The sequence below is a fragment of the Notothenia rossii genome, assembly GCF_949606895.1.
Source record: "Notothenia rossii genome assembly, chromosome: 12".
NCBI classification, from domain to species: domain Eukaryota; kingdom Metazoa; phylum Chordata; class Actinopteri; order Perciformes; family Nototheniidae; genus Notothenia; species Notothenia rossii.
The window spans coordinates 19,413,254-19,436,778 of NC_136911.1; the positions used below are offsets into that span (position 1 = coordinate 19,413,254).

At 41.3% G+C, this 23,525-nt stretch overlaps 1 protein-coding gene across 1 annotated transcript; it reads right to left on the reverse strand.

The window, feature by feature from the left end:
- Positions 1-296: 296 nt before the first annotated feature.
- Positions 297-23,492, reverse strand: avl9 (AVL9 homolog (S. cerevisiase)). Its single transcript, XM_079661937.1, has 16 exons — positions 22,996-23,492; positions 20,402-20,522; positions 14,476-14,561; positions 13,031-13,102; positions 12,048-12,137; positions 11,902-11,968; positions 11,498-11,538; positions 11,366-11,404; positions 11,200-11,269; positions 10,330-10,811; positions 9,538-9,672; positions 9,238-9,457; positions 8,256-8,373; positions 7,835-7,888; positions 2,792-2,880; positions 297-2,527 (listed from the first exon to the last, which is right to left on the reverse strand). The coding sequence occupies exons 1-16, from the start codon at positions 23,077-23,079 to the stop codon at positions 2,400-2,402; spliced, it is 1,896 nt and encodes a 631-aa protein (XP_079518063.1). The 5' UTR covers positions 23,080-23,492; the 3' UTR covers positions 297-2,399.
- Between the last annotated feature and the right edge of the window lie 33 nt (positions 23,493-23,525).

The window sequence follows — 23,525 nt, forward strand, 5'->3', positions numbered from 1 at the left end:
TTATTTTTTAAATGTTTCACTTTCTTTGTCAAAAAAACAATATCGATATTGAACTGTTTTTGATACTTAAAGATAATTCACACTCCTTGAAATGTTATTAACACTACAAGCATTTTTATTGGTTACCAACAAATTTAAATATTTGGACTGTGGTGTTACATTTCTCAATAGATGTGTAGCTAATATTTGAGGTGCTTTATGGCTAAGGATGCATGATGGGAAATGATTAATAGTTAAAGATTAGAACACTAAACAATACCAGTTCTGTAATGTATCAAGAAAAAACGGATACAAAATAATCTCTTATATATATTTATCTAATTATCAGACGTAAGGAGAATTAATTCAAACAAAATCAGTGTGTACAAATAAATTAAATATATAAACAATCCTTCTGTCTGTACTGTGACTTTCTGCTGATCTTGCCGTGCCCCCGTGATGTTGCCGAATTGTTTTTGGAAAACACATGGGTGCATTTTTGTGCAACCATGTGCCACAACAACAACCCCCTCTAAACACACACACACACACACATGCCACCACTTTGTTGTTCTGACCTACATTCGTACCCAGACACAAACACCCAGAGGGATAACAGAAAAGAACTGATCCCATATCACAGTCTCTTAAAAAGTGAAAGCCTGTTATTATTTATGTTTTTTTAATACAGCAATATAGTAGAGGATCACTTCTTCTCAAATACATTAAAAGCATCTGTCAAGAAAATATTCTGTGAACTGTCATTCATAATACATTCATATCTTAAATATAAAATGAAAATATATCAGAGGATAAAAAAAAGAAATAAAAGGCAGCTTTTAACACCTGATATCTTTTAATCCAGAAATCTAAAGAAAATTCCCGAAATGACTCGATTGGCCAAAGAAGGTTTAAAAGCATGAAGAACAAAGGGGACACTAAAAGACTTTTAAAGACGGGAGGGGGTGACACTAAATACAGCTGTAAAACTGGACTGGACAGAGCATGCTCACTGGACCACTTTGAATCCAACTGTTGTTGAATATCTGAAGCATGGAGGGAACAGATCCTGAGAGCACCTGAACATCACAGTCATACCAGATAAGAGTCACATAAATAGAATATGATGGCCGCTCTGTGCAAATACACACAGTGGTCCACACTCAGTTCCAGTGTTTTCATGATAAAACGAGGATATTCTACACAACAAATAAATAACTATCTTCAGATGTACTAAATATAGGTCTCCCATTAAATATATATGTAGTATAAAAAGGCCTGGGGGGTTGATGACACCCGGTCAAACACAGCTTCGTGCAGGTTCCTTCATAGTTAAGAGAGGATTTCAACAGGAGACAGAATCAGACATTTGGTACACGAGGATCCATGTAACAACATTCTGGTGAGCGCAGTAACAGCATTCAGATTGTGATGTTATTTGTGGAGTGGGGTTTTTTGTCAAATGAGTTAAGAGTGCAGTTTTAGAGCAAATTGAAATTGCCATTTTTATCTATTTTTTAAGATTATATATCATCTTACATTGAATTGGATAAAACTACTACATTAAAGGTGTAATAAAATGATATCAGACAAGTCAAAAATAACACTGAATACATTAATAAATAATATTATCGCAATACTTAACATTGAAACTACATTTCTTTCTTTAAAAACATTTGGCAAATGAATAGGTAAACAAAATAAAGTTGTTTGTGCTCAAGAATGTTATTTGTCCGATAGTTTTATGTCTCACTATTTCCTCAAATTAACCAGTAATTATAAAACAAATCATAATCAATAAATTAATTACTTTCAGCCTTTCTTAAATCACGTATTTAGTTTCATGTATGCAGGAATTGATGCCATTACTGCGACCACCACCTTGTTGTTCCATCACTGAACAAGAGCCAGGCTGAGAATCTGAACCGTTAAAATGTTTGAGGTGCCACAGCTCATGCTGTTCCGTCAAATCCTGTGGCACCGATGAATCTTTGACCTCTCCAAAGAAATGAGCCTGAAACCGTCAGCAAATATAGATACAGGCAAACTCTAGAAATACGCAGCAGGGAGAGTGACAGGGCAAACCGCACGACAGTATCTTTAGTGTCTTACAGGAGAGGCATCCAGCGATACAAAGGGCCGCTCGGACATGATGCAGCCGGCGGAGACTTCGGGGTTTTTGATCAAAAGCGCTGGCAGTCTCTGCCTCACAGTGGAAATGGACTGTACAGTTATTATAACGCGGCGCTGCCTTCCTGCCATGATGTCACCCGGAGCCACCAACCTGAAGACGTCACACTCTTTTTCTCTCCTCCTTCATAAAAGCAGCTCCTGGTCCACTGAGCCTCGGGGTTCACAGCAGCCAGAGGGTGAGCGGGCGACGACAGAGTCACACACAGAGTGGGGGTGGGAGGGGGGGGTTAGGGTTGGACCTCTGTGGCGGCCTCCACGTACTCTGGAGCGGCTACAGCTGCAGGCTGGGCCAGGGTGGAGAACCAGGAGGACATGGCCGACTTGGCGCTGGTCAACGCTCCGCCCACGGACTGACCTGAGAGCAGAGGGGGGAGAACGGGGACCAAATAGGTAAATGTGTCTTTTGGGTATTACTTGCTTTACTGTTTTGAATATTTTATACATTTTGGAGCATTAAAGGGCATTTTCTACTATTAGGAAAGGAAAGGTGTGGGTGATGTTGAGGTTCACCACACATATTGTAAAGAAACGGACCTTTCTGTGTATTTATTGGTTGTTCCCCTGAATAATGTTTCCCCTCAAACTTTGAATTTAAGGAGCGTTGTGTGAGCGTTCTTACCCACTGCCTTCCCCGTCTGCACCACGCTGCGGCTGGTGGTCATCATGGCGTTTCCGATCTTCTTCCCTCTCTCGCTGTTCTGCACCGAGCTGCAGTGGACAGAAAGAGAAGGAGAAAACAAAGGGTTCAAAAACCACTCATGCATCCAAGACGTGACATTGCGGGGATTCTTCCACATTTCCAGGAAACAAACTACACAAAAGCGGCGTGGCTAAATGTTGCGTCAACCTGTTAAGAGGGGTTTATGTGACGGCTGAGCAGCAGGTGCTGAGTCGGGAAGACCTGAGTGAAAGCGAGCGGGATCTGTTTCACAACAAATGCACGGCTAAGTGCGGCTTCATTTGAACAGCAGCCTGGTGCGAGACCAACCTTTCACACGGATCCCCGCTGACCTGACATTCAGCAGGAATCATCTGGACAAACAGCAGCTAGAGACACCACGAGGGTGCAGCTGCCTCTCTGCGCCTTCACACCTCCTAATGAGCCAATTATTCCATCTGAAAATAAACTGGGTCCCTGTGCATTGACTGCTCTGCTGCTGCCCTGATGGACACAACACAGAGCTGTCGATCAGTGTGTGTGGTGAAATGAAAATGGGAGGAAATACATTACCATGCATGTTGGTTTGTTTTGTTTGGGGAAAAGAAGACAACGCTGGTTTGCCTTTTCAAATGCAATGACCTTGGGTAAATACATTTATGTTAAAGTCAAGGTTATTTTAAGAATAAAATAAAGCAAATGTGTCGCTTTAATGCATTTTTAGCTTTGGAAAGGAATTATGTCGACAAACGCAATCATTTAGCATCTTTTACAATTACATGCGATTCAAGCGTGTGTGTGTGTGTGTGTGTGTGTGTGTGTGTGTGTGTGTGTGTGTGTGTGTGTGTGTGTGTGTGTGTGTGTGTGTGTGTGTGTGTGTGTGTGTGTGTGTGTGTGTGTGTGTGTGTGTGTGTGTGTGTGTGTGTGTGTGTGTGTGTGTGTGTGTGTGTGTGTGTGTGTGTGTGTGTGTGTGTGTGTGTGTTTCCTGCAGACAGATACAGTGTTTTTCTGGCTGCAGCATCAACATGGCACCCCCAGAGCTGGCTGCCTCTGGGCTGTCTCGCAGTCAGACGGACGTCCTGCGGCGCCGTCACTCCACCAAACAAGCTGCGGTTGCTAGGCGCCCGTTGCTAGGATCAGTGATCCGGCTCCGGAATCTGTCCTCAGTGCCAACTTCCTTTTGTCTTCCCTTTCAAAGTAAGAGAGTGGCTGCTGTGCATTCCCAGCGATGCTCAGAGGGCTTAGCGTGTTTTTGTCATCCTGTTTGAAGCCACTAGGTGTTTTGTTCTGATGCCACACACACTGTTTGTAGTAAATGTGTATTTTTTTACATTTTATATTATATATTTTTTTGTATAAACATAGGGGGGCTTTGAATATTATTTTAGCCACTCAAAAACACAGTATGACTCACTCTCATTAGGTATAGACTCAATTAATCATTATGTTAATCAAAACCACTACCATATTCAAATTACAAATAAAAAACGTAACTTAATTTTTTTAATTTTTGTATCTCTATTACATAACTTGTTTTTAAATAATTTTAATTACATTTGAGAATGGCTTTAACCTTTAATTGGTTACTGATTGTAATGCTTGCTCATATATCTAAGTTACATCATTACAAAATGCGAAAAATGTACAAGTCTAGAATCATATTTTCCTCATTAGACTCTTTTTGTGACTGCATGGAAATAATTGTATGAATGTTGAAGCTGTTAAAGGGGAAACGTGGATGAAATAATGGAACTTAAATCCAGATACCATCCGGCCTCATGGTAACAGAAAGCAGTTTTTCCTCTCTGACTCTGGCCGACCCAGATAAACATCTCCTTATGGGGCACTGCTCTGACAATAAAGAAAGACCCTCTAACAGCCAGAGTCCGCCTGCAGCCGTCACATGATTCCTGTTCGCTGAGAACATCTCTGCCACCGGCTGCTCTTTGTCCGAGGACGAGGAAACATGAAAAGGGTCGGCTGTGTTGAGCCCCCCCCCCCCCAGAGCATCCATAACACACATGCAACACAGCACATTCACAAGGAAGTCAAGCGTAGGGCCTGCTTTTGTTTTTGTGTGTGTTTTTTATTCCCAGGGGAGTAAATAGAGAGGAGGTGGCATGGCAGCAGCAGTGGGACAAAGAGTGATGAGCTGAGCGAATAGATGGACTCAAACAACAACATCTGGTCGATAGGGAAACATCACTGCGTGCCAGGAAAACAGCCCCATGTTTACATCTTCTTCTTTCCTTATTTACTCTTTCTTTCTGGATTATACTGTAACTCCAGTGTTATATGTTCAAGTATGGGTCCTAATCAAGATCTACATTGTGTTCTTTAAAGGTAGGGTAGGTAAGAATGGAGAAACCAGCTCGAGTGCGCTAGAATTTGAAAATACACAGCCGGAAAAAAATCTGCCACTTCCTTACAGAGCCCCTCCTCCAACACACACGAACGCGCACATGACCAATGAGGGCACGAGATAAGTTTGTGCACAGGTGGAAGGCTGACAGGCAGGTAGGCCATCCAGTTACTTTAGCCGGGCCGGCTCAGATGATTGGTCGTGCTTTTTACAGCACTACGGCTTCTTCCACAGATGACATTTTTTATGTATTCATTGTCAAAGCATTTAATATATTCATTTCTATCGGGATGTTAAGAGCATTCCATGGAATATAACAAGAAGTGTTTCTGAAGTAAATTACCTACCCCACCTTTAACGGAGCTTACACACGGCAGCGTGCGTTGAAACTTGCTGGCGGGCATGTCTGACGCTCGACCAACAACCTATCACATGAATGTCCCGCCCCAGACACACAAGCAGCGGTTTGATTGGCTAGAGCTTGTACTGGCATATGATTCGATTGGCTGACGCTTCCATCGAAGCTTCAAAAGTAGAACATTGCTCTACTTTGAAGCGAGAAAATCTACGTGACGTGATAAGCGTGACGACACCCCATTCAAAGTGAATGGGCAGAAGCGTTGAAGCTTCAACGCACGCCGCCGTGTGTAAGCAACTAAATTAGAGGTGTATCTGTTTCTGATGTCACTCACTGATGAGATTACTCAACTTGCTTCAGTTCATGGTGAGGAAAATGTCCAAAAACGAATAGATGATGCATCTATGGGTTTAGCTGCCACGGTTTAACGACTGCCTTTTGTTCTTGTGTCCGGGTCAGCAGGTGGATTTGGACATCCATAAGAGATTTAGGTCTACAAAGGCCAAAGCTTCTGAACACATTTAGGAGAACACACACACACACACACACACACACACACACACACACACACACACACACACACACACACACACACACACACACACACACACACACACACACACACACACACACACACACACACACACACACACACACACACACACACACACACACACACACACACACACACACACACACACACACACACACACACACACACACACACACACACACACACACACACACTAAGCGGAGGCAGGAAATGAAATGTGTTTATTCCCTGAGAAGACTCTAATGGCTGAGTGCCAAACTTCCTGCCGACACCCCCCCCTCATCACCCCCATAGCTCCATCCAGAGTTTTAGAGCACAGTGAAGACTGTGCCCCTTCACCCCCTTCCTGCTCCACGAACCAGAAATGTTCTAAAATGCACCATAAAAAACACAATTAAGGCGTCTCTCAGATGAACTAAACTAAACCCAGTTTAAGGTTTCGTCCACAGTTTGTTTGTCCGTGTGTTTGTTTGCTGAGCATTTACGACAAAGTTCATAGTGGCCATGTCACCAAACACCCTAAAGTAAAGTGAGAGAGCTGAGGGTACCGGGGGCCAACCTGCGCGTGTACTCATCGTAAAGCTAAGTTAGGGATGGAGCCAGTTTAGCTGTGTGTGTGTGTGCGTGTGTGTGTGTGTGCGTGCGTGTGCGTGTGTGCGTGTCACATTTCATCCACACTTCCAGGACGGAACCGGAGCTGCAGCTGAAGAAGTCTCCAGCTCTGTTTTGTTTGAGAGTGAACTCGCTCATAATTAATGACCTCAGCTGACACAAGACCCCCCTCCCCCCCCCCTTCAACCACTATTAAGATGCTATGTCTATCCACCCATAAACACAGCATGGGGTAACACACTTCTTACCACATACAGTACGGGTGCTAAGAGGGCACAGCTCTTTGGAAGTGTAATCATGTATGGTCTAAAAGGAGGTAAGACAGGATAACAGTTACTGTACTGAACTTTTTAAAGAATTGAACAAATCGTTGAACGTATTTAAAATAAATGTGTATTCTGTATTTTAAACTAAATCGTTTTTTCGTGCTCTAAGGGATGGATCCGGATTACCTTACATGTTAAGAATTTCTTTTTGAATCCAGCCCACACATTTAAATAATTCCCTCTTTAGGAAATGTTCTCTAATCATTTGTTTTGAAATGATTATAATATTTAGGAAGTACAAAGCTTTGTCAGCGGCAAGAAGGACACTCCAACTAATTTGTGCCTTTAACATCGTGTCCCCTAATTGATACCCCGTGCAGAGAACATAACATTATCATTTTGGCAGATGTTTAAGGGTTTAAAAGGAGAGTTGTAATATCTTTCTTTCAAAGTAAAAGCACAGGGGTCAGAGATCAAACACTGTCCCTAATGGCTCGACAAGTTCTTAAATTAATAAACAAAGTTTGAATTAGTAATTGAAAAACACTCGGTTTAAAGGAAGTACTAAAAGCCACATTCTATAAACACTTCTCAACATGTCAAATGTCTCTTCAGTGTCCTCCTCTCCCCACACGAGGGCAGCAACATGTTTGTGTTGGTGCGCACTGCTTCAACTGAGCCACAGCGAAAGAACTATCTGATAAGATGGAGTTTGAAAGAAACAGCAATAGGTCACGGCTCTGCTGCTGAATCTGCACTGACACTAACCCTTTCCTGTTATTTCTGTTTGACATGTTGTTCCGTGACTTTATCTTTGAGGTGCCGTATCTTACAGAGTAGATAAAGTACTCACTGCGAGAGTCGTAGTTTCACATCAGCAACACTGTACTGGCCCTGGAATGGATGTCTACAACAGAGAAGAAAGGCAGGCATCAATTTAATTATCTTTTATTTTCTCATGCTAGCTTCAGACATATATTTGATCCATTCATCCTGGAGTTTAAGAATTAGTCGATGGCTGGGGGAAAAGCCACAACAATATAACTGCACTCCAAGTTTTAAATATGATATTGGAAGGAATCACATTATGGCTGTTCAAAATGGCCCCTTTGCAACAACTCAACCACTCTGTTCAGGTTTTGAGTTTTGAGACCTTAAACAGATTACATCCGGACCGTCTCATTGACTCTTTATAACTTAGAAATGATGCATTTTGTCACAGCTGACGTCATTAGGAGTTTCTGTTTAAGATTTGCCCTCCTTGGTGACCCTACCCTGGGGTGATGGCGGCCATGGCGGGATGCTTGTTGCTGTACCACACCCGGTAGTTGTGGGTAATCTTCCAGGCTGCAACGAAAGGCGCTCCGTAGTCAGCCAGCAGCCTCTCGTTATCTGAGACCAAAAGAGAGATGTTCGGAGTCAGTGAACACGATTAGCAGCAAAACTGGATTTAATGTCATTTACTCCACAAAGCTGATTTAAGTGTGATGATCAGTGTGTGTGTGTGTGTGTGTGTGTGTGTGTGTGTGTGTGTGTGTGTGTGTGTGTGTGTGTGTGTGTGTGTGTGTGTGTGTGTGTGTGTGTGTGTGTGTGTGTGTGTCTGCAACAATTACAGCCCTGATCATTATTAGTCATGCATTCAAGATAAGTCACCGTGGAATCTACTTAACTTAAATGAAGAAGTGAGTAAGCTCCATATTTAAAGAAATATGAACGGTTTTCAGAGTTAGAAAAGATACAATGAGAAGAAAAGATAAGAAACTGACTTTTTACAATAAAAATAATGAACAAATTGTGAAGAACTGGTCAAGTTTTTGGATTGAATTGCATTGTTTTGCATTAAATACAGCATAACCACCAGGCTGGGACCCTTTTCGTGAACCATCATTATTATTTGTAATATTAGTATTTACTACAAAGGCTAATAGTGATAGCTATTGTTCTTCCCCTTGTTTAAATCAAATATTTATATACACTATGAACACATTTTTAATACAAAAAGTGTCCAAAATGGTCAAAAACATGTGTCTAATGCTCTTAAAGACCAGTTCAAATTCTTAATGTATGGTCTTTTCACTATAATACAATGAGACTCTACCACTATTACATTCTTTATTTAGATCAAATGTATTTCAATCCTATTTTAAAGCCTGCAGATACGCTAGCCAGTAATGGGTGATTACGAAAAACATGCCCTCGATGAAGCCGTGAGAGGGAAGGAGAGGTTACAGACGGGATGTGTCTGCGGTCCCCCACCTTGCTGCAGAGCGGAGGACAGTAGTGAGTGGAGGTAGAGGGTGAACTGGGCTCTGATCCACTCGTCTCCCCCCTCCCAGCCCGTGCCGTCCAGGAACACGTCGTCGCGGTTCTCCGTCACGTGCTTCACCAGGTAGTCGGCGAACCTCAGGTCGGCCGTCGTCAGGTTGAGGGTCTTCCGCAGCTCCAGGTCCTGGATGTGGACCAACGCTTCCTCCACCTTCAGCACAAAACATTATTTAAATACTTGATTTTTTTGTTTAACCTTTACATTGTGATTAAATCTTTTACAGCACCGACCTCCACGATAGCGTCACTGAGGTGCCTCTGCTGGCGGAAGAGGATGTTGGTCGCCCCGGCAACGAAGCCACGCACCTTCACATCTGACAGGAGGTGATGCTGCTGCAGCGCCATGTAGGGCATACACAGGTAACCCTGGCAACAAGAGGCAAAGGTCACTGTGTCACTATGTGAGTTTATATCCTGCGGAAACTCAAACACACAGTGGGGATTCTTTTATAAGGGCGGGGGGGGGGGGGGGGGCGGGGTTGAACAGAGATATAATTGAATAGGTTATTTACTTTGATATCTTTTATAGACTCTAAAAGTGGAAGGAAACATGACAATATATCACATATTTAGCATTTCCCTCCAAAACAAGCTCTTAGGGCAAAAACTCAGAGGCTGTAGATGCAATTAAAATGCAGTTCATTTACTTTAAGGAATACAAAATATATTAACTGCAGAAAAACCTATAAATCCATGAGATGGGAAGACTGAAATATATATACTTCATTCCATGGAAACATTTGAAAATATATAAGTATATTATTTGTATAATCAATAAAAATTGCATTTGGTTTGCCTTGTTCTCCACACACATACATTAATTACATCCACAGGAAGAAAGTATTGGACCCTGATAAATATTAAGATAAGAAAGATATTCCATTGTCAAATACATTTTAAAAAATAGATCTAGTAATCGGTCCATGGAGCTTGAGCTCAGCCTGAGGGATTCTTCCAGATCCTCTCTGAGTGAAGATGCCTCACATCTGACTTACAGTGAATGATTCACAGTGTAACCGTTACCTTAGTGAAGATGGGGAGCGGCAGGCCGTACTGGTCCTCCTCCAGCCCTGACACCAGCCCCTGGACCACCCCCCCCTGGCCGTTGGCGGGCAGCGGCTGCACGGTGATGGGCGTCCCCGGCTCGGGGTCGAAGGCGTCCGGGAGCTCCGCGTCTTTCCCCTCGGCTGCCTCCTTCTTCTCAGGACTCTCCTCCAGCACGCTGGGGTCCAGGGTCTCCCAGTCGCTCTCCGAGGAGTCCGGCGAGGTGCGAGACGGGGGTTTGAGGAGGTGGCTTTCCCCCTCGGTGCTGTCCCCTGAGGACAGAGGCTCTGCGGCGGGCTGACCGCTCTCCTGCAGCTCCGGAGGGGTGCTGGCGATGTCGGTGGCGGACACGGAGATGAACTCCTCGGCCCCTGAGACGCTCTCCACAGGACTGGGGTCCTCCGACACGCTGCCCTTAGGCCTGTAGTGGGACGAGTCCACCAGGCCGTGCTCCATCATACCTGCACAGAGGACATTGAATGTGAGTTTATTTCCTTTCTGTCTCCATTTTCCATTATAACCCCTTTTGACGTCCGCTAGTTTTCTGTTTTACATAATAAGGGTTTCTACAATTCCAACATATTTCTGGAAGTGTCAGCTTGAAATTGAGTCATTTAAGAACAAGTAACACAAACTACAGATACGCTGAGAGGCAAATAGTTAAAATATTTGAAAACATGCCTTGACTTGAGTAGACTTTCAAAACCTGACAGTGCCATCTTTTTGATATTTCAACATGTATTTTGTTTGGTGTCAATGCTATGATCCAATGCAATGCTCATTACTTCCGTGCACTATCCTAACAAATGCTTAACTTCATGTAAAAGTGGAGATGGTGGAGTTGCTGACCTGGAAATAGTGATAAAACTGTCATCAGAGCTCCTACTAGTCTGTTGACAGGAGACACGTAGAAAAGGACCTGCAAACATAAACAACAACAAAACAGACATACAGTGTTATTTAACGTGATATGTTCTGGACTAGTAGAAAAGAGAATACATGTTTCTAATCGTACCTTCTTCTCCAGCAGAATGAGCTTGAAGAGGATAAGAACCTATGAAGGATCAAATGAAGTGTTTACATTTTAAAGAACAATTATAATAAACACTTTAAAGCTTATCATTGTCTTTCAATGTGATTGTCTTACTTTGTGCTGAAAGTGAAGTATTAGATCTCTCGGTGACAACCCTGAAGAAAGACAACAAACACATTTCAGCAAATGAGGAATTTGAAAAATGCATAGTCATGTTTATGAAGTCAGCTACAATTACACGACACAAAGTCCCATTAAGCACAAAATATGGTCTGCATTTTTTTAAACTAATCATTAAAAAATCAATCGTAATTTTGAATGACGAAAAGCTATTATCATAAAATCAAGAAATTAACTTAAAATAATACATAAAATGCATGAAAGTTCAAATCAGTCCACTATTTTTGCTCACAAGTATGCAACTTCTCTTTTCAGCTGTGACATGCCACTGCTCTGCACGTCTGAAATGTTTTTCATTATTAATGATTATGAACACATGAAGTGAGAGTTTGACCCACCTAGATAGACCTGCGACCCCTCGAGAGTGGAGCCCCTCAGGGAGCCGTTCATGTGGTCGTACAGTTCCTGCAGTGCGGAGGAGGGAGGTCAGTGGTGTTGTAAACAGAATAATCAAACGGATGGTTTCTAATGGAGTTTTTCTAACCTTTAAAATGGAGATCTGGGAGAAGTCTTTCTCCTCGAAGTACGCGTGTGTGATGAGCTGCAGCTTGGCTTGAAGCAAACCGAAGAGAGGCTGGAAACCAAGACAAACGCTGTCAGCACAGATCAAGCGTTTACAGTATGAAACATCATTGCCTATTTCTGCTCATAGGGAGAAACAGCACTCACACATGACTCCTGTTTCCCCTCTAAAGCAGGAACTGGCCGGACATGATAAGATCTACTGTTTTTAGTTCGTCCTCATTTAAGATTAGAGTGAGAGATAAAAATAACTAAAGTAGCTCTTGCACAATTTTATAGGAGTTTTTTTTATTTCCCTTTGTGTGTAAAGTATCGTGTGTTGCATTGCTGGACACCCCTGTGACTGTAGCTATTGTGCATATGAAAATAAAGCCTTTGAATAATTACTCTTGTATTGCAGTTCGTTTTCTTGGTAAGGGCATTTGCTGCATTTCGAAAGAAAAAAATCTTTAAATTATGAAAATGTCCTTCCACTGACATTATTACACATTGAATATTAATAATATGTCACAGAAGAAACACAACATACAAATATCAAACCTGAAAATGAGCATAATAGGGCCTCTTTAATAACAGACGATTACAATTAATTTCCTTTTCCTAAATGCATTAATAAAAGATGGGAAATAACAAAAATAAAAACATCATTTACAAACTGATGGCTCATCCAGTGAAGTATATATCAGATTGTTCCAAAGCCTGAAGTCTCATGATGAATTTTTTGCAATGTGAAAGCGTTGACTGTACAGTATGTAAATCTCTGTGGGGACGCATGAAATGGAAACGTCCGTCATGTTGATTCTTTTATCCCAACCTGTCTCCCATATTTCCATTCTTCTTCTACAAGATCATGCTGAGGTCACAGCTCAGAGAATTCATTTCTTTCCAGCATGAAAAGCTACTGACGTCATAAAAGACGGCTTCCCGACTGACTGACTGACTCACCACTCGACTGAGGACGCACACGCTCTTCTGAACCGTCTCCCTGGTGACGTCAGCCTGCCGGACCTTGAGGGCCTGCAGAGGGATTAAAGACATTCAGATATTTATTTATATTAATACCACAAACGCTGCGAGGCCAGACAGTGACTAATCGCTATGGAGAAATGATGTGGACAAAAATAGAAACGGGAGATGATGCCATTTTATGGGTCATTCCAGAATTGGAGGACAATTTAGACACCTTTTTTTTCAAAAAATGAACCTTTTATTTTATAATGTTTTTTTATGTATTTAGGAAAAACAGATAATAAACCATCAAAAAAAGTGATTTGCCCAGCTTGGCATCAAATGTATATTTTCCAATGAAGAATTACTCCTGTTACTCTAATTATAGTAACAGGGTTGAAAGTAACAGGGTTGAAAATCAATGCTAATTTGAGTTTTAACCTCAGGAATTATTGCTAGATGTAGCATGTAATGCTACTTTCCAAGGCAAGGACAAACTTGGATATCTAATGCAAGAAAGATAAGTTTGAAATTAATATGCTTTATTCTGGTAATATCAGTAACAGGGTTGAGTGGGTCAGAGTGCCACACTCTTTTACGACTGAAAAGATTGTAAAAATATGAAAAATAAAAGAGAGGACTTAGTTTTGGTCTACCCATGGCACTAGCACATGGCTTGCTGAGGTCACTTCCACTGTGTCATCTGACTTACAGTTTTTTCACTTCCTGTGCCAATCTAAAAAGGTTTGGGTAACAGGGTTGAACGCATGTTGAGGGACACACCTTCTGTGCAAAATTACTGTTATTTAAAATATGTTTATGATTTAACAAATAGATTTTACCTTTACAAGAGACATATATCAATAGAATAATACCAAAAAAAGTTAATAAAATCCCTATTTTAAATGTTATATTTGACATGCAAGGTCACCAAGAAGCGGGGACAAGAGAAAAATGCCATTTTAGGGGATGTTCGAGAGCTATTTGATCATTTAAATAATATTTTGAAACCACTTTTTCTACAATTTTATACACATTTTGTCTCAAGACAAGTATGTTTAACACAACAAGTGCATGTTTTAGCATTTTGGGCATGGATTATTAGATTTTTTTATATGGGGGACATGAAATGTCTTCCAATTCTGGAATGACCCTTATATCCTTCTAATCCAATCAAGAAGGAACACATTCACTTTAATTTATCAAGACTTTTATTCTGCTTTTTTATTGTTCTTTCACATGTAAAACAATGGAAGTTAATAGGGTTGAGTCATTGATGTATACACGGTCATTTTCTCGGTGGCGTATACCCTCATTCAATTAATTATGTGAGTATTTATCCCACCATATGTGCATGCATGCTTTTGGCTCTACATTTAATGAGCTAGATAACCAAATCCATGGCTTTTTAATAATTAAGTACAGAAAATAAGAGGACTGACCTTTGCTTCTATTTGGCGATAACAGGAAACTCCATAGACACACTTCATGTCTTCACCAAGGGGCGGCAGGTGGAAATACACAGTGTCTGCAAAACAAAGTCACGTTAATAATGTACCTTTATCTGTAGACCTGGGTTCCCTGGCTCAGTACACCAAGCCCACCATTACGAACCTTGGCATTAAAATGGACCGTGAACTAAAACTTGAGAGTCAGATTAAATCCAAAGTAAAAGCTGTTCTCTCCAGCAGACTGCAGTTTGAGACAGTAGTCCACTTCTTTGTCACCACTCGGCTGGATTACTGTAACCCTCTCTACATGGGGGTCAGTGGGTCCTCCCTCGCTCGTCTGCAGCGGGTGCAAAATGCCGCAGCAAGGCTTTTAACTGGCACACGGAGATATGACCACATTTCCCCCATTTTGGCTTCTCTCCACTGGCTTCCAGTACATTTTAGGATTCATTTCAAAATGTGCTTTTAAATCCCTAAATGGCATGACCCCACCATAACTTTGTGAGCTGCCCTTACACGCCCACCCGCCCTCTCAGGTCAGCGGATCAACTGCTCCTGAACGTGCCCAGAACCAAGTCAAAGCTCAGAGGGGGCCGTTGCTTCTCTGTAGAGACCCCCACACTGTGGAACCATCTGCCCCTGCACATCAGACAGGCCTCCACACTGCCTGCTTTTAAATCGCTTCTTAAAACCCACCTCTTCTCCTTAGCGTATTAACATCTTTTACAGTGTTGCTTTTAAATTGTCTATTGTTTTTACTTGTACTTCTTTTATGGTGTGTGAGCAGAGCTGTGTTTTTTTTTTTTTTTTTCCGCCTGTACAGCACTTTGGTCTGGAGGTTTAAAGTGCTCTATAAGTAAAGCTGTATTGTATTGTATTAATAATCAGATTCTTATATACAGCGTGTCCATCAGGAGCATCTTGGAGCGAAAAGAAAGGGATACAATATGTGTTAGCTTAGCGCCACTCCTGCAGGATTTGCTCTGCAGAGTAAGCTCACAGTGAGATACTCGTTAAAAAGGTTACGTGAGAGAAAAGGTACAAACGAGAGAATTCAACTCAGAGTCATAAAAGCCTAGGAGAGACAGGTAATGGGTTATTAATTTAAAACACAGCAAGGCTTCAAACAGCAGCAGGACAAACTGGATAAACCTGCAGAAATGGGCCGCCTGTCAATCAAAATTGATCTCTCAAACTTCAGTTAGAGAACCAAAACCAGTTCTGCTGCATGTTGACGCATTTACTAAAACCATTGGGGGAAAGATTTTACACTTTACTGCATTTATCTGACAGCTTTGATTACTTTCAAATTAAGATGTTTGCATATTATATATATGAAGAATATGAAATGAGAGGTTTTGTTTTATTTGATTCAACAAATGAATAGTTTTTAAGGAATTGGTCATGTTTCACATTTCTTTCAATAATTGTAATTTCTTTGTAAAAATTTAGATGTTTCTAGTAAACAAAGATTATGAAAGTCTCCCTTTGGACTCTGGGTAACAGTGAAGACCCTTTTTTTTTTTACTATTTTCTGTTTTTTTTAAACGCTAACAATCAATCAATTAAGAGAGAAATCAATCAGCAGATTCATATATAATATACATTTTGATACACGCTTTGAACACGCTTCCAGTCTCTGTTGTATATCATTGTTAATATAAGCTGTAGCCCCCAATCCATTTAACATGAGTTGAGGGGGGTGTCATGCTGATTTGAGCAGGATCTGCAATAATAACAGATCAACGTTGGTGCGTTCAAAGACACTCTGGACATCTGAGACGTTATGCTTTTAGCTGTTATAAATGACCAAATCTCACATCATTCTTAAAGCTACATTAACGTTTGTTTATTGTTTGTCTCCGGGGAAATATTTCCAAATAATTCAGCTCATGAATAAAATGCGGTTCTGGCAGCTGCTTTTTCTAATTTCGTATATTTAGAGTTTACCAAAACACAAAATGAAAAAGCAGAAAGAAAAGTCCTGCAAGAAAAATGCTATACTTTAGTGAATTGAATAGAAACTAGCGTGTAGAATAAAGGAAATCAGTTTTAAACCTTATGTGCAATGACATGGAAAACCTTAGGTCAAATATGATTTAGTGTCTAATAATACAAAATACAACATCATCTCAAAGATTGCCTGAAGCCCCTAACACGAAACGTCTCTGGGAACAAGCAGTGTACAAAGTGCCACAACTATCCGCCTTCGTACCATGTGAGGAGAGGCTGACGAGCGTTTCATAATGTGGCGCATGAAGATCTCCTCAGGGAGCCACAAAGGTTCAATGTGGACGTCAGAGATTAAGCAGAGCCTGGAGGAGAAGAGGGGGGGGGGGGGCGGCTGGACAGAGCTCCAGCTGCAAGATTCCAAAAACACAGCCTTCAACTCTCAGCTTCACAGCAGGAAGCTCTGCTGGAGATAAGTGAGGCTGGAGCAGCACACTGTGATTTACTTACAGAGATTTTTGGTGTGGTTTCTTAAGATTATTTAAATCTGAAGGGTTTATTTTGTGAGATAATACGCAGGTCTTCAATTTCCTCTGTGCATTGCATTGGGGTCCAGATGTACGGTGAACTGGACATGTTTAAAACCTGCGTAGAGAAATATTGTATTGTGAAAATAAGGAAACCATTTTAGTCCAGCACTGTCAAGCTTTTCCTTATCCATAAACAGGGGAAAATAGCAAAATAGAAACATTCAGTATGTGAGGGGCAAAACTGCTCAAAAATGTCCAAAACGTTGAATAAAAAACAGCTACAACGACTACTTCCTTATTGGACATGAGCTCTGGGTGTTTCTTTGATGATTCTCTTTATCTTCAGTAGTGTTCCTCTCCCCTCTGTAACCAACACCCAGCTCTCTCAGTGTCACTGCTGCTTTTATGAGCCGCAGTGCAGAGGGAGTCGCTCACATCAATGCTGCTTTCATCAGCTAACAGTCTGCCGGAGCGGCACAAACAAAGGACACAAGAGAAGAAGAAACTCACAGTTCATTCAAATATTCTACATTTAGAAATGCAGAAATGGGCAAAAACGCTGCCTGTGCGTGAGATCCTGAGAGGGGCTGGTTTTCTACTGAAGTGAATTCAGTGTTTCTCCTTGATTCAGACTACATCTTATGATCTGGGAGCTGAATGCTTACAATAATATATTCACTACAGAGTAACGTCAGCACAATAACAATAAGGTTTGATGGCTGTAGTTTTAGTCGGACTTTGACTCAGTTATTCCTTCAAAAGGGAAGTCTGAAGGGTAGCGGTGAACCACAGGAAGGTCACATGACTGCAGCCCAACACACGGGACACACACAGAGTCCCACTCTCTCTTCACAGTGTGGATACTGTTTCCCTCTGTAAATCCTCTACTTAAAGAGGACCCATCATGCTATATTTGAAACATATATTGTAGGGCCATACCTCTACAAAACATGTCTGTGAAGTTTTTTTTTTCAAAATACCAAACAGATCAGCCATTGTAGCCATGCCTCATACTGCTCATACCCCTCTTTTGCAGCCCTGTTGGAGAAACGCGGATCTTGGGTCCTTAGCTTGAAAAAAAGAAAGAAGAGGAGGCGGAGCTAATGCCTGATCAGAATTCTACCGGAGATAAAGTTAAATTGTGCTGTGATAAAACGCCATCCTGTTCTAAACCACATCAAGGATTATTTCTGAAACAGTATGGAGCTCAAATGCTTTTTCTCTTGCGGGTTTATCACAAGGTGAGTTCTTTTTTTATTTCCTGCTTTTTAAAAACACATGTGCTCTACAGTACAGGTTAGCTCTGAGTGTTAGCGAGGCTTGCTAATATAAACAAAGACGAGATTACGTCCAAAACACGTCAGGCATTGTTTCTGATAGCAACTTTCTGTGGGTCCGCTGCCGATTTGACGTCAGATCGGATGGAAATCTGTATCCGCTCGTTGTACACCCGTTTTTTTAAAAGATTTGGGTACGGAGGAAAAGAGAGGGGGTTTGCGTGAGTTCCCCGACGCACCGGGGACACATTTATGTATAAAAGACAGATAGGTCCCCTTTAAACAAAACCAACCCTGAAGTCATCCCTTCAATGTCAGCCGGGTGGGAAAAACACAGACAAGCAAATAAAGCCGCAACTGACAATTAATTATTAACCATTAGTGTGCTACATACAACCCAGAGAGGAATGAAAGAAAGCCCCATTACTTGTTCAAAAAGATCAAGTTGACATTACAACTTTGCTTGTTTTGTCAAAAAACCCATATATGATCATACAAGAGGACGAAAACCAGCTAGTTCATCATTTCAAAGAGGAATAATAACTAACACCACATTATTGTCATCATTATCGATAAGTGTAGGTGTCTTTTGATTTGTTACTTCTATTAAAAAAAATTTTTTTCAATGTTTGGATCATAATTAGATACAAGCTAGATTGATTTAATTGCATGTAAACCAGAATACAGAATGGATTTGCCTATATCTATATATATATATATATATATATATATATATATATATATATATATATATATATATATATATATATATACAGTGGGGCAAAAAAGTATTTAGTCAGCCACCAATTGTGCAAGTTCTCCCACTTAAAAAGATGAGAGAGGCCTGTAATTTTCATCCAAGGTATACCTCAACTATGAGAGACAGAATGGGGGGAAAGAATCCAGGAAATCACATTGTCTGATTTTTAAAGAATTTATTTGCAAATTATGGTGGAAAATAAGTATTTGGGAGACTGGCTAGGCCACTCCAGGACCTTGAAATGCTTCTTACGAAGCCACTCCTTCGTTGCCCGGGCGGTGTGTTTGGGATCATTGTCATGCTGAAAGACCCAGCCACGTTTCATCTTCAATGCCCTTGCTGATGGAAGGAGGTTGTCACTCAAAATCTCACGATACATGGCCCCATTCATTCTTTCCTTTACACGGATCAGTCGTCCTGGTCCCTTTGCAGAAAAACAGCCCAAAGCATGATGTTTCCACCCCCATGTTTCACAGTAGGTATGGTGTTCTTTGGATGCAACTCAGCATTCTTTCTCCTCCAAAAACGTCTAGTTGAGTTTTTAACAAAAAGTTCTATTTTGGTTTCATCTGACCATATGACATTCTCCCAATCCTCTTCTGGATCATCTAAATGCTCTCTAGCAAACTTCAGACGGGCCTGGACATGTACTGGCTTAAGCAGGGGGACACGTCTGGCACAGCAGGATTTGAGTCCCTGGCGGCGTAGTGTGTTACTGATGGTAGCCTTTGTTACTTTGGTCCCAGCTCTCTGCAGGTCATTGACTAGGTCCCCCCGTGTGGTTCTGGGATTTTTGCTCACCGTTCTTGTGATCATTTTGACCCCACGGGGTGAGATCTTGCGTGGAGCCCCAGATTGAGGGAGATTATCAGTGGTCTTGTATGTCTTCCATTTTCTAATAATTGCTCCCACAGTTGATTTCTTCACACCAAGCTGCTTACCTATTGCAGATTCAGTCTTCCCAGCCTGGTGCAGCTCTACAATTTTGTTTCTGGTGTCCTTTGACAGCTCTTTGGTCTTGGCCATAGTGGAGTTTGGAGTGTGACTGTTTGAGGTTGTGGACAGGTGTCTTTTATACTGATAACGAGTTCAAACAGTTGCCATTAATACAGTTAACAAGTGGAGGACAGAGGAGGCTCTTAAAGAAGAAGTTACAGGTCTGTGAGAGCCAGAAATCTTGTTTGTTTGTAGGTGACCAAATACTTATTTTACACCATAATTTGAAAATAAATTCTTTAAAAATCAGACAATGTGATTTTTCTGGAGTTTTTTTTTCTCATTCTGTCTCTCATAGTTGAAGTGTACCTAGGATGACAATTACAGGCCGTGTGTGTGTGTGTGTGTGTGTGTGTGTGTGTGTGTGTGTGTGTGTGTGTGTGTGGGGGGGGGGGGGGTCGTACCTTCTGTGAAATTGTGTGCCCCGTCGGGAAGAGCCAGGAAAGGGAGGTACTTCCACTCGTCTGGCAGCAGGTTACTGTCGTGACCCTCATCTGGCATCAGAGGAGGGTAGGAGAACTCCACCTGAAATGTGAGTCAGCACATTTACTTATTATTGGAGGCTTTAAAATATGACTTCCTTCCTATGACTCTGCATTATCTCTTCTTGTCATGCTTTCTCATAACACTTTAAAATGAATACTAAGAATCCAGCAAGTGAATCTTGGTATTTAACTGCATTTGTCACAGTGACACACATTGGAGGGAATCTTAAGGACATACATCAAATAATTGTTGAGATAATCAGATGATGTTAGAGCTGCAGTGCTGGCATGACTAAAAACACAACTGGCATCAAAGTCAATAACACATGCTATTTATTTAATCATTATATTATGACTGAGCTCAAGGAAAGAAGCAACCTGCCAGAGGTGACAGTTAACAGGCTCCTAAAATATTAGCATAAAACCGGCCGGCCCTGAATCACACACACACACACACACACACACACACACACACACACACACACACACACACACACACACACACACACACACACACACACACACACACACACACACACACACACACACACACACACACACACACACACACACACACACACACACACACACACACACACACACACACACACACACACACACACACACACACACACACACACACACACACACACACACACACACACACACACACAGAAAATGTTGCATTGCAGCAGATTCAATTAGCCAAAATATAAAATAAACATCTACAGCTGTAAAGAAACAACACACACATTAATGTAGAAATAAAATGAACCCTTAAACATCATATATAATAGTGACAGGGAACATCTACCCTCACTATATTTCATACTTAAGCTATTTGATGCTGAGAATTACTTCATGCAATGTTTTGAATGCAGGACTTTTACTGAAGTTAATTATCTGAATCCTTCTTCTTGTCACCTTATTAAGCTTCCTGCCAGAGAAACAGATGGGAGGCAGGTGAATAAGAGAAGGTGGCGACTAACGAGAAGGAGACAGACGGATGAAAGAGCCAAACCCCAATGTGATACCCAGCAGGAGATGGCTGGCCCCTCTCAGATAACACCCAGAGGCAGCAGGCTGAAACAAAGCATGTGCACGGCCCTGTCCGCTCTCATTTTTGCATACAAAAGTGTCTGTTTTATCTTTCGCTCATACAGCAGCTGCTTCCAAGCCCAGTGAGTCGAGGTTAACCTAACCCTAACCATTGGCAGATGGAGAGCAGCAACAACAAGGAGGAAGAAGCACAGTGTTCGCTTTACTGCAGCCAGCCTAGCCTGTTAATCGAATGAATTTTGAGGAAGATGAGGCGATAATTAGAAGATGCATTCGTGGCACTTATGCTGAAAGTCTTACAAACGCGTGAGGAGTCAAAAGGCCATCCTGAAAGTGTCTGCATTTTCAGATTAAGGGCCTTGGCTTTGCAGTTAGATATTTGTATGACAGTGATGTCTCAGATGAATAGCTGTCATAACAGGCTTTGATACTTCAATTCACGGCTTCATACTTTATTTTATGAAGGCAGACTTTGGCTTATTTTCTTAAATAAAAAATACTGTATACAAAAACAATGTCCCAGCTATTACAAGCCGCGTAAAGGTTGAGTGATGCTCTGACCCCAAGAGGTCATGAGATAAGTATAAGGTGTTGAAGCATGATTGATGGGAAAGATACTTTCTCCTCATGTTTGTCTCTTTTTTGTTGTTGGAAAGTCATTTTGTAATGTTATATGAAAGCGCCCGAATTCTTACTTATAAGAAGCTTTAACATGCGTTTGGTATCAATACAGGAAGTCAAGAAATGTTTTGGTAAGAAAATAATTACTTATTGCTTTTTCTATTTGGACATTTTCATTGAGATCAAGATCTTTTTTTAATAGTAAACTATGGAACCAGTTACACAGTCAAATATGGTGTAACACCTAATACTATTGTTAAATATTAATAACTGAGGTATTCAAATACCATGTCAATTACTATTTGTTTTTGCAGTTCAGCCATTAGACAGTTCTTCTTGAGCTCTCTAGACTAAAAAACAGTGTCCACAAAACCCTAAACACACAGTACTAGCACATATTACATACTGTATCCAAGCAAACACTCATACCATACTACTGTAGATATCCTGGTACTAAATCAGCAAGCTCTTTAAATAACAGAGAGGGAAAATAAACACTTTTAGACAAGCTTCAGCCTGCTATGCACAGTCCTCGCTGTTGAATACACTGAAGTGGAAAGATGTCTAATTTGGCAGCAGAGCACATGTTATATAACCCTGAGAGCCCAGAGCAAACAGCTGATGTTAACTCTCTCTTCAATGCATGAGGAACTGTATCATCCCCCCTGCAGGATTTATGTATGCACTGTCAGAGAAGAAAATACGCAGTCATTGAGCCAGATTACAAGTCGATCCATACAAAAATATAGTGGAAATGTGCCTTTATTATGATTTCAATGGGAAGCCCTGGTTAGCAGTTAGCAACATTAGCATGGAGAGAAGGGTCTACGTACCTGACAGCCTTTTTTGTGGTGAAAACCAACCACCACGATATGCAGCACCGGTCCCTTTGGATCGTCCCTGCCGTTAGACTCCATTCCCCCCGGATGTTATGTGTGTCCTGTGTAGTTTTTACCTCCAGTGTTGGATGTAAACACAGCCAACAACGCGTTTTCCCCCTGAATCCGCAGTAGGAAGACAGGCGTTCACAACACAAGCAGCACCGCGGAGATGATTCTCTCTTCCGCCTTGTCCCAGTGTGTCAAAGAGTAAACACAGCGGGATGGTACCAGTGCACTTCCTGATTCGTCAAGGCTTTGTTTTCATTATTTAAAACGATATTCACAATTACATGGCCTTCAATACAATAATTCCCTGTGTGTTGAAAGGTAAGGTTGGACTACATCTTTTAAAAATGGTATAAGTGTTTATTTTTTAAACACAATCTATATAAAACATATGTAAGAACCAACCTGATTAAAACTGAGATACATTCATGTACATACGTTTATAATACATGAATAAATCAAACAACGACTAACAC